We start from the raw sequence: 12,117 nt of genomic DNA on the forward strand, positions 1-12,117 counted from the left end.
CATGATTGACAGTTTAACATTATTTTTCTAAGAAAGAAGTAGGGTACTCGATTCTAACTGGGTAAAAGTAGGAGTCTAATAGAGAAAGAGAGAGGGATAGCGAGCTTGTTGTTCACCCGCCTCCATCCATTATGTGACTTCGAGAACACAGTACACAGAGCATCATTCACCGTGCCCGCTTCTTCTCTCGTCTCCCACGCTCACTTCGCATTCTCCCGCTCTATGCTCGCGCAGATGTGGACCTGAAGACTACTCAACCTCTCGTTACAAAATTGCCGTTTGTATGTAATTGCTCGACATGTTTTTCAAATTAAATTAGACTGAACCTGAAGACTGCTTGTCACAAGTAGACCAATGCTGTTTTTGGGAATAAAATAAACTACAATTTTTCTTTTTTGGTGCGTAGGTTGGTTGTCTTGACTAGAGCAACAGTATGGATCTCTCATTTATAGCTGCACAGGTAAGAATACGCGCTGTGTTTGTGTTAGTAAGTGGTTTATTTAGCAAACAAGTGGTTACAAAGCGAACCCTGACTTCTAAAATGTGAGGGCGTGGCATTGTTGTTTTTAGTGGTGGACACTAGACGTTGACGTGATTTTCTGCAAATTATAGGCTATTTTATTTATCTGTAGAGCTGTTAGGGTAAGATGGATAGATATGTCACTCTTTTTGAGCAAGCTATACAGTATCTCTAAAATACTAAGGTTTTTGGACATTACGCTAGTTCTTCTGACAGATACTCCCCTATTAGAATACATGTTGAAAATCCTTGTTTATGTCAGTTTCAATTTACCGCATGTTAAATTGACCAGTACAAGGGTAGGCTGCCTACCTGTATTTGCATGTTGTCAACTACAGGTAAATGACAAAATGATGGAAAAACTTTAGTCAATGAAGGATACAAAGTATATTGAAAGCAAATGCTTCAACACAGGTGTTGTTCCAGAGTTAATTAAGTAACTAACATTCCATTATGCTTATCGTCATGTATAAAAATGCAGGGCATGCCATTATTTTGGCTACCATCCCAGCTAGCACATAACGTTCTGAGAACCATATGTTTTTTAGAGCTTGGTCAGAGCGTGATTGTCCTATGGTAATTTTGCATACAACCTTCCCAAAACTTTTTGGGAATGGTGTAGGATAGTTTCTTGGCTTTGGAACATTCTCAGCACATTTAAGGAACTTGACAAAACATTATTTTCTTGGCATTTCATTACATTAACAGAACGTTTTCAAAAATGTCAAACATGGTTACATTTCAATTTTGGTAGTGTTCTAGAAATCTTCTTCTACTGGTTTGACATTGGGAATAGTTCAAAGAATGTTAAGAAACAATGTTCTTCTCTGGGAATGTCAGTACTTCAGCATAACGTTTCCTTCGAGGTTCTATTTAAAGTCATGTTCTCAAATTGTTCAGAGAATGTTAAGAAAACTCCATTAAAAACCACAAACACTTTAGTAACGTTCAGAGAACGTTCTAAGAATGTCATTTGAAAATATACGTTCAGCGTCAACAAAACTTTATCCTCTATCTTGTTAAGTGTGTTCAGGTGTGTTGGCTGTGCCCACTAACAGCTTTGTATGTGTAAAAAAAATATGGCATGCTAGCTCCATCCTGTTGGTGCAGTGGACTAATTCCATGGATAAAGAACAGAAGATTATAGGTTTGAATATCACTGATGCCATATATATATATATATATATATATATATATATATATATATATATGCATGATTAATGCCTAAGGAAATTAATTTCCAGGTGTCCTATCTGTGCTTGGAGTTTTATAAAAAGTCAACCCAAAATAAGTTTGCAGTGCTATTGAAACATTCAGTGAACATTTTAAGGAAGTTTTTTTTTTAAACTCCAAATAACCTATACTTCATCCTCAGTGTTAATAACACCTCCCAGGAAAACTTTAAAGGAAACAGAGTAAAATGTTCTCAGAACCTCGCTGAAAAGTAAGGATTAAAAGTTCCCAGAACAGGCAAAATGTTCACTTCTGTTCTCAGAACGTTTAAAAAAACATTCAGTTTTACCAGTCAGGAAATGTATGGCTTTCTTCCCACAACCAAAGTGAAACCAAAAACACATTTTCCCACAACTTCCAAGGAACCAAATGTACATAGGATGACAATGCCCCCATCCACAGGGCATGAGTGGTCACTGAATGGTTTGATGATCATGAAAACGATGTAAACCATATGCCATAGCCTTCTCAGTCACTTGATCTCAACCTAACACCATTCTCATTTATGGGAGATTATTGAGCGGTGCCTGAGACCGCATTTTTCACCACCATCAACAAAACACAAAATGATGGAATTTCTCATGGAAGAATGGTGTCGGATCCCTCCAATAGAGTTCCAGACACTTGTTTAATCTATGGTGTATCCAGTCTGTTCTGGCTCGTGTTGGCCTAACACCCTATTTAAGAAACTTTTTATGTCAGTCTTTCCTTTATTTTGGCAGTTACCTGTATATTGCTACTGACATGTGGGTTGGGTGTATTATCTGAAAAATGTAGTCCATTACTGCTTTAGTTACATGAAAAATGAAGTAGTAATTTCAATTACTTTTGGATTACTTTCACTTCTAACACCTTGGCATATTTCATTTAGTAACATGACTATTTCGTGACTATAAAGCATACAGATCCTGTAACTTACATGTTCTATATTCTATGTGAGACAGTACACACAGGCTCCATACTAACTTTTTCGTAATGTTTTCAGCTGGTGGCACAAGCCTATGATTTGGTTGCACCAAAATGTTGTTGCGGGGTCAGGCAATAGAAATGTTTTTGTAGCCTAATGATCTTATATGAACCCATTCAAAGTGCTTCATTCGAAGTGTACTAAACTACTAAAATGGTGTGGGACAGGCTCAGATTGGTCTCCATAACACTTGCTCATTTTCAGATTTAATCAGGGCGGTTTTCATTCATCTGCTTAGGTGGAGCGACATTTGTCTTAGATATAAAAACAACTCCTCCAAGTGGGATAGAATTTAGGTACAATAGTGGTAAAGAAAATCCAAGGACACCGGTGAGCTGAACAAAATTCCTCTGATATGCCCAAACATCTGTTAAGTAATATAAGGTATAATTGTCATTGTCTCAAAGAGTCATTATGACTCATTAGTCAATTAGACATAGCTAGGTGTATTTAATTTTAATTCCCCAATTAAATAAGAGATTTGAATGTATAAAGGATAAAAAAATAAGATCCTTTCCCTAATGATGGCGCTCTAACCATGCACAAATTTCCATAAGAACACAGCCATTTTTAAGTGCAGAGTTTGTGCATTGTTTTGTCTACTAAATAGCAGTAGGAGATCACATGATGTCTCGTAGCCACTTGAAACCAGTTGCCTCTAGTTTGGGTAGTGAGTCACTGTGCCAAAATGGCTGAACGGATATTCAAGCCTGACATCTTAAAATGACTTTAGCAATCAGGGAGATTCTTATGACATTGCCAGCAGTAAGATTTTATTTCGATTTCCAAAACAACCACTCAGAGTTTAACCGGTTATGGGCCATTCTGTTGATGGATCGGATTGACTTAATTAAACTGGTATTGACACTGTTCAATGGAACAGCACAGGCATTTTACTACTGTATGCATAACATGTAAGTTAGTTAACCTCTTCAACCTATGGGGGCGCTATTTCATTATTGGATTAAAAAACGTGCCCGTTTTAAGCGCAATATTTTGTCACAAAAAGATGCTTGACTATGCATATAATTGACAGCTTTGGAAAGAAAACACTCTGACGTTTCCAAAACTGCAAAGATATTATCTGTGAGTGCCCCAGAACTGATGCTACAAGCGAAACCAAGAAAATGAGCAGGATTTTTGAGGCTCTGTTTTTCATTGTCTCCTTATATGGCTGTGAAAGCGCCAGGAATGAGCCTGCCCTTTCTATCGTTTCTCCAAGTTGTCTGCAGCATTGTGACGTATTTGTAGGCATATCATTGGAAGATTGGCCATAAGAGACTACATTTACCAGGTGTCCGCCCGGTGTCCTTTGTTGAAATTGCTGCGTAATCTCCAAGCTGCTCGCATTCATCCATGTGATTGAGACAGAGAGGAGAATTCCAGGAACGATATATCATGAAGAGATATGTGAAAAACACCTTGAGGATTGATTCTAAACAAAGTTTACCATGTTTCAGTCGATATTATGGAGTTAATGTGGAAAAAAGTTTGGCGTTTTGATGAATGAATTTTCATGACGCAGAAAACGGACCGATTTCTCCTGCACAAATAATATTTCAGGAAAAACTGAACATTTGCTATCTAACTGAGAGTCTCCTCATTGAAAACATCCAAAGTTCTTCAAAGGTAAATGATTTTATTTGAATGTTTTTCTGGTTTTTGTGAAAATGTTGCCTGCTGAATGCTAACGCTAAATGCTAACGCTAGCTATCAATAGCTATCAATACTGTTACACAAATGCTTGTTTTGCTATGGTTGAGAAGCATATTTTTGAAAATCTGAGATGACAGTGTTGTTAACAAAAGGCTAAGCTTGAGAGCTAGCATAATGATTTCAATTAATTTGCGATTTTCATGAATAGTTAACGCTGTGTTATGCTAATGAGCTTGCGGATAGATTTACACAATCCTGGATACAGGTTTTTTTCTTAGCTAAACGTGACGCACAAAATGGAGCGATTTCTCTATAAACAAATAATCTTTCAGGAAAAACGGAACATTTGCTATCTAACTGAGAGTCTCCTCATTGAAAACATCAGAAGTTCTTCAAAGGTAAATTATTTTATTTGAATGGTTTTCTGTTTTTTGTGAAAATGTTGCCTGCTGAATGCTAACGCTAAATGCTATGCTAACGCTAAATGCTGTTACACAAAGGCTTGTTTTGCTATGGTTGAGAAGCATATTTTTGAAAATCTGAGATGACAGTGTTGTTAACAAAAGGCTAAGCTTGAGAGCTAGCATATTTATTTCATTTCATTTGCGATTTTCATGAATAGTTAACGTTGCGTTATGGTAATGAGCTTGAGGCTGTATTCACGATCCCGGATCCGGGATGGCTCAACGCAAGATGTTAAAGCTGCATACAGTAGTACTCTAACGCTGAAAGATTATTCTAATTTTCACAATTCATGAGAATGATGGTGTTTACGACAACAACAGCAAAATGCAGTTGTGAATTTATGGTGACAGTGGAATATAAAAAATATTTTTGTAGAGACAATATTCAGAATGTGATTCTGATTAAATATGAGTTAGTTTGGAGTATTTTGGAGCGTTTTCTAACACGCTTTAGACCACGGAGGCTGCTGAGGGGAGGACAGCTCATAATAATGGCTGGAACGGAGCTAATGGAATGGCATCAAACTACATGTTTGATGTATTTGACACTATTCCACTGATTCCGCCTCAGCCATTATTTTTAAAATTATATATATATATATATATATTGTAACGGATATCATCTGGGGATAGAGAGGAGGACCAAGGTGCAGCGTGATAAGTGTTCATGTCTTTTTAATAAACAAACTGAACACTGGAACAATAAACGATGTGAACAAAACGAAACAGTACCGTGTGGCCCAAACACTCACACGGAAACAAACACCCACAAACCAAAAGTGAAACCCAGGCTACCTAATACTTATTTTTCACCATAATTTGCAAATAAATTCATAAAAAATCCTACAATGTGATTTTCTGGATTTTTTTTCTAATTTTGTCTGTCATAGTTGAAGTGTACCTATGATGAAAATTACAGGCCTCTCTCATCTTTTTAAGTGGGGGAACTGGCACAATTGGTGGCTGACTAAATACTTTTTTGCCCCACTGTACCTTTTAAGAGGAGGGATGACCTTAATGTAGGTCAAATAGAGGCACTATGGGCTCAAGTACATCTGCCTCACCAGGCATCCGTATTGGTAGGATGTGTGTATAGACCTCCTAGCTCTACGGTGTCCTATCTGGATGACTTATATACTGGGTTTGACCAGGCGACAAATAGCAACAGAGATGTATTTATCTTAGGTGATTTTAATATAAATTGGAAGGATCTCAATCATTCGAATAGAACAAAATTGATGAGATATGCTAAGAACTGTGGTTTGAAACAAATACTAGATATTCAATTAAGTTGGGTCATCGTTCAGACACATGCATTGATCTGATTTTCTGTAATATACCATTGCAATGCTTAAAAGCCAGATCAATGCCAGTGGGCTGGACAGACCATAATATTGTGACCATAACCATGAACACCAATTTTTCCAAAGAAACAGCCCTAGGATTGTGGTCAAAATACATTTAAAAACATTTAATCATGAGTTATTTCTAAATTATTTGGCTGCTGTACCCTGGGGGCTGATTTATCTTGAGGATGGTTTAAATCACGCTACAGAATGTATTATTGATTTGCTCATGGAGGTAATGGACCATCATGCCCCTATAAGAAAGAGTACAGTTGGTGCCCGTCCATCTCCATGGATTGATGATGAACTGGGTGAGGCTTTTTCTCAAAGAAATATGGCAAAAGTCTTAGCAGCCAAGTCAAAATTAGAAATTGATGAACAGAATTATAGAACATTACGTAATTATGCAGTTAAATTGAACCGAAAGAAAAAAAAAGTTATTTTACAACAATGCTTTTATTGATTGTAAAAATTATTCTAAAAAGGTATGGAACACAGTTAAGGGCTTACTTGGTACATCTATCTCATCATGCCCATCTAGTGTGGAGTTTGACGGGAGAATAATAACAAAACCAGTTGATGTTGCCAATCATTTTGCAGATTTTTTTTTACACAGAAAATTAAATTACTGAGCAACAATGTAGACATACATTCTTCCAAACAAGCTATTGTCCAATGGATTGATGATCATATTATGAGCAATAAGATCTGCTCTTTTAGTCTACAAACGGTGTCAGTGGAGGAGGTGTTAAACCTATTGAAGTCATTACCTGATGGTAAATCTACAGGTTATGGTCTTATGGACAATTTTTTGCTTCGCTGTGCTGCTCCCCAGATTGCAGTTCCACTGAGATACATATTTAATTGGTCACTGGAAAATGGGATGTTTGCAAATGTATTGAAGCATGCGAAACTGTGTCCTATTCCGAAAGACTGCAAAGAACCCATTACACCTGCCAATAATCGACCAATTAGTCTACTCCCTACACTCAGTAAGATATTGGAGGGTATTGTGAGTAGACAAATGTGGGAGTACATGGAAAATAATGATCTGATTACAGCCAATCAGCATGCTTATCGCAAAAACCATTCCACTACCACTGCATTGGTTGACATGACTGACCAGTGGCTCAATGCTATGGATAATGGCAAATTTGTAGGTGTACTATTTTTAGATTTCAGTGCAGCATTTGATTTAGTGGATCATGGAATAATTTTGACAAAATTAATGCATTATGGTTTTAAGGAGGTAGCATTGAATTGGGTACAGTCATATCTAACTGACAGGAAACAGTCCACCTATATCAATGGTTCATTTTCTTCCCCTAATGTGTTAAACTGTGGAATACCACAGGGCAGCTGCCTTGGGCCACTTCTTTACTTAATTTTACATTTACATTTAAGTCATTTAGCAGACGCTCTTATCCAGAGCGACTTACAAATATATACCAACGACCTCCCCTATGCCTTGGTTGAAACTCAAGCTACTATATTTGCAGATACTACAATTTATGCAGCCAGACAATCGGTAGCAGGCTTTACAAGGAGATTTGGAGAATATCAGGAAGTAGGTTTGCCAAAACAAACTTGTTTTAAACACCAAGAAAACCAAAGGTATGTTGGTCTGTTCAACTAGGAAAAGGCCAAAACAGCATGGGATACAATTAAGTATGGGAGGAGTACAAATTGAAGAAGTGGCAGAAACCAAACTATTGGGAGTGCAGCTAGACAACTGCTTATCATGTTCGTCTCAAATAACGAATCTATGTAAAAAAATATATATTATATCAGCATGCAAAATCAGAAGGATAGCTAAATATTTACCAGGAAAAATTATTCAGCAAATAACACAAGCATTAATTGAGAGTCAGGTGAACTACTGTTCGGTGGTCTGGGGAAATGCATCATCAAGTGAAGTTAGGAGGCTGCAGAATGCACAGAATAAAGCAGCAAGGATTGTTTTAAGGTGGAGAAATGGTTCTTCTGGTGCAGTCATGCGCAGTGTTCTTGGTTGGTCATCAATCGACAAGATAATTGCAAAAAACATGCCTTATTTTATTTTATAATATACATAATTTAAAACGGCCAAGTTCTATTCACAACGGTATTCAGTTGGTAAGAGACAGACATTCCGTAAATACTAGGAATAGATTGTCCACCATCTATGCGTTATCCAGACAGAAAAGAGAAATAGGCAAAAGAACATTTCGATTTAGAGCAATAAAGAAATGTAATAAATTAACTGAGCAAACTAGAAACCTTTCAATATATACATTTAAACATTATTTTAAAACAATTTAAATATAGTATATAGAAATGTTGTGGGACTATAGTAGATGAAGAATCCATTTTTTTCAGATTGAGCATTTCTTGGGTCATTATGCTAGTATATTATATGTGTTTGTAATAGTGTGTTATATGTGAAAGTGTGTTTGTATTATAAATTGTATTTTAATGTTTAAGGACTCTTGGAAGATTAGTCCAAATGGGGACTAAAATAGATCCAAATCGAATCAAAATCTACCAAGAGAGTTCTCATCTCTATTATTTGTAGCCGTCTATTTACCATCACAAACTGATGGTGGCTCTAAGACCACACTCAATGAGCTGTATAAGCAAAAAAACATGCTCATCCAGAAGCAGTGCTCCTAGTGGCCAGGGACTGCAGGCAAACTTAAATCCGTTTCACCTCATTTCTACCAGCATGTCACATGTGCAACCAGAGGAAAAAAAACTGTAGACCACCTTTACTCCACACAGAGACGCATACAGAGCGTTCCCTCACCCTCCATTTGGCAAATCTGACCATAATTCTATCCTCCTGATTCCTGCTTACAATCAAAACCCAAAGCAGGAAGCACCAGTGACTCGCTCAGTACAGAAGTGGTCAGATGAGGCGGATGCTAAGCTACAGGACTGTTTTGCTAGCACAGACTGGAATATGTTCTGGGATTCATCCAATGGCATTGAGGAGTATACCACCTCAGTCCCCGGCTTCATCAATAAGTGCATCGACAACATCGTGCTCACAGTGACCGTACATACTGTACATATCCCAATCCGGAGGCCTTGGACTACAGACAACATCCGCACCGAGCTAAAGGCTAGAGCTGCCGCTTTCACGGAGCAGGACACTAATCCGGACGCTAATAACAAATCCCGCCATGCCCTCAGGCGACCCATCAAACAGGCAAAGCGTCAATACAGAACTAAGATTGAATCCTACTACACCGGCTCTGGCGCTTGTCGGATGTGACAGGGCTTGAAAACTATTACGGACTACAAAGGGATACCCAGCCGCGGAAAGCCAGTGAAGCAAACCTACCAGACGAGCTACATTCCTTTTATGCTCGTTTCCAGGCAAGGAACACTGAAGCGTGCATGAGAGCACAAGCTGTTCCGGATGACTGTGTCAACATTCACAAAGCAGCAGGGCCAGACGAATTACCAGGATGTGTACTCAAAGTATGCGCGGACCAACTGGCAAGTGTCTTCACTGAAATGTTCAACCTCTCCCTGACCGAGTCTGTAATACCTACTTGTTTCAGAGTTCAACACTATAGTGCCCACAAAGCTCATCACTAAGCTAAGGATCCTGAGACTAAACACCTCCCTCTGTAACTGGATCCTGGACTACAACCAGACGTTGCCCTCTTTGGGTACAGCGAGCACCATCCCCCTCTCTCTGTCTCTTACAACCAGGCTGCTGTGGTCAGAGAGGTCGTAAATTCCTAGGGAAGACCCTGCCTCATGGCCACACAGTTTAGAGACAGAGTGAAGTTTCATAGAGAACAAAGGAATTTCTTCCACCTCACAGAACTTGAGGTCCGAACAACATTTATGTTCCGGAGAAGGTATAAAAGATCGGTGAAGAATCCAGCTTTGAACTGGTCCGTTTGTTACATTTTGGTGAAGCTCATGGGAGACGGTGCGGCCACATTACCATAACGCTGTTTATATAATAGCCTCCGATATGAGGTTTACATCTAATTGTTGTATAAGATGAATGAGTGAGGGTGATACTGTTTGTAAAATTGTGTAATGTGATTTTGGACTGTTTAATGAAGGAAATTCCAATTCCCCTTTGAGTTTAACTAAATCAGAGGACCGCCCATGAGCCCAGTTAGGGTCGGGCATCCTTCGACAGGACCTTTTCTGCAATTCCGAATAAAACCCCAACTTTGAGAAGTTCTCACTAGACCATGTTTTTCTCTATTACGAGAGGACAAAGGTTACAGACCATTGCTGAATCTTTTAACCATACCACGTGGTTAAACTCTTAGACTATCGATACTGACAGAATAAGAACAAGTCTTTGATATTAATTACTAGTCTGCAGCTAGGAATTCGGTATCATTGAACACGAAGAACGACAACCGCCGAAACATCCATTCTACAACATTAATTAATGTCGCTCTGAACTATTCCCTCTAACCATGACAGACAGAGAGAGAGAGAGAGACGGACAATTCTACAAAAGAACCAAACATTTCAACAGCGATCAAGACGACACACTGAGCGTAAATATATACATATATATTGATTGCAATTGTTCCCGAATGAGTGAGCGTTCATTTGCAAAGGATTAGTATTTCAATTGTTATAATTATCAACTCTGTAGTGACTTCTCAGTCGACCCCCAATTCCCTTTTGTTGAACAAGCCGCCATGCCAGTTTAGCCCACTAGGGCACATTCCCCTATCATTTCTTGTAACCATATTTACTTTGTTTGTTTGTGTGTGTGTGCACTTCTGTGATTGAATTACTTAGTTAGTAAATAAATTATTTAAGACAATTGATGTATGGATGACTCATAGTGAAGACTGGGTTCGTGCAGATAACCAACAATTTACGACGTTTGGAATGAGACTAACATGAGGTAAAGTAAATCATTCATTAATTCGAAGACTAATTGATCAGATATAAAATATCTGAAAAGTTATATTAGGAAATTATAACTTTGTAATCTGAATATTTTCCTTGGTGCCCTGACTTCCTAGTTAATTAGTTACATGTTTAATCAGTTTAATCGCGTAATACTAATTACAGAGAATCTTTGATAAAAACTAAAAGTCTTAATTTAATGATAGTAAAGACACAACAATATCCACATAATTGTCCTTCCTCATGATGTCATCTATTTTATGAAGTGCACCAGTCCCTCATGCAGCAAAGCATCCCCACAACATGATGCTGCCACCCCCATGCTTCACGGTTGGGATGGTGTTCTTCAGCTTGCAAGCCTCCAACCTTGTTCCTCCAAACATAACAATGGTCAATATGGCCAAACAGTTCTATTTTTGTTTCATCAGACCAGAGGACAATTCTCAAAAAAGTATGATCTTTGTCCCCATGTGCAGTTGCAAACCGTAGTCTGACTTTTTTATGGTGGTTTTGGAGCAGTGGCTTCTTCCTTGCTGAGCGGCCTTTCAGGTTATGTCGAAATAGGACTTGTTTTACTGTGGATATAGATACTTTTGTACCTGTTTCCTCCAGCATCTTCACAAGGTCCTTTGCGGTTGTTCTGGGATTGATTTGCACTTTTCGCACCAAAGTACATCTCTAGGAGACAGAACACATCTCCTTCCTGAGCGGTACGATGGCTGCGTGGTCAAATGGTGTTTATACTTGCGTACTATTGTTTGTACAGATGAATGTGGTATCTTCAGGCATTTGGAAACTGCTCCCAAGGATGAAGCAGACAAAATTTTCTCAAGTCTTGGCTGATTTCTTTTGATTTTCCCATGATGTCAAGCAAAGAGGCGCTGAGTTTGACGGTAGGCCTTGAAATACATCCACAGGCACACCTCCAATTGACTCAAATGATGTCAATTAACCTATCAAAAGCTTCTAAAGCCATGACATCATTTTCTGGAATTTTCCAAGCTGTTGAAAGGCACAGTCAACTTAGTGTATGTAAACTTCTGACCC

The 12,117-nt window shown here is 38.3% G+C and overlaps 1 protein-coding gene across 2 annotated transcripts in view; it reads left to right on the forward strand.

Annotated features, from left to right (window-relative positions):
* Positions 1–203: 203 nt before the first annotated feature.
* The window catches only part of LOC115146612 (uncharacterized protein C14orf132-like), a 31,735-nt gene continuing 19,821 nt past the window's right edge, over positions 204–12,117 (forward strand). The window contains exons 1-2 of one of the 2 annotated variants that reach the window (XM_029688683.2): positions 205–281; positions 407–460. In XM_029688683.2, coding sequence (XP_029544543.1) covers positions 434–460 — 27 coding nt within the window. In that variant the 5' untranslated portion in view covers positions 205–281; positions 407–433. Of the gene's footprint in view, positions 461–12,117 lie in introns of both variants that reach the window. The other variant, XM_065003282.1, reaches the window with a different exon arrangement.

Source organism: Oncorhynchus nerka, linkage group LG18 (genome assembly GCF_034236695.1).
Source record: "Oncorhynchus nerka isolate Pitt River linkage group LG18, Oner_Uvic_2.0, whole genome shotgun sequence".
Classification (NCBI taxonomy): Eukaryota; Metazoa; Chordata; class Actinopteri; order Salmoniformes; family Salmonidae; genus Oncorhynchus; species Oncorhynchus nerka.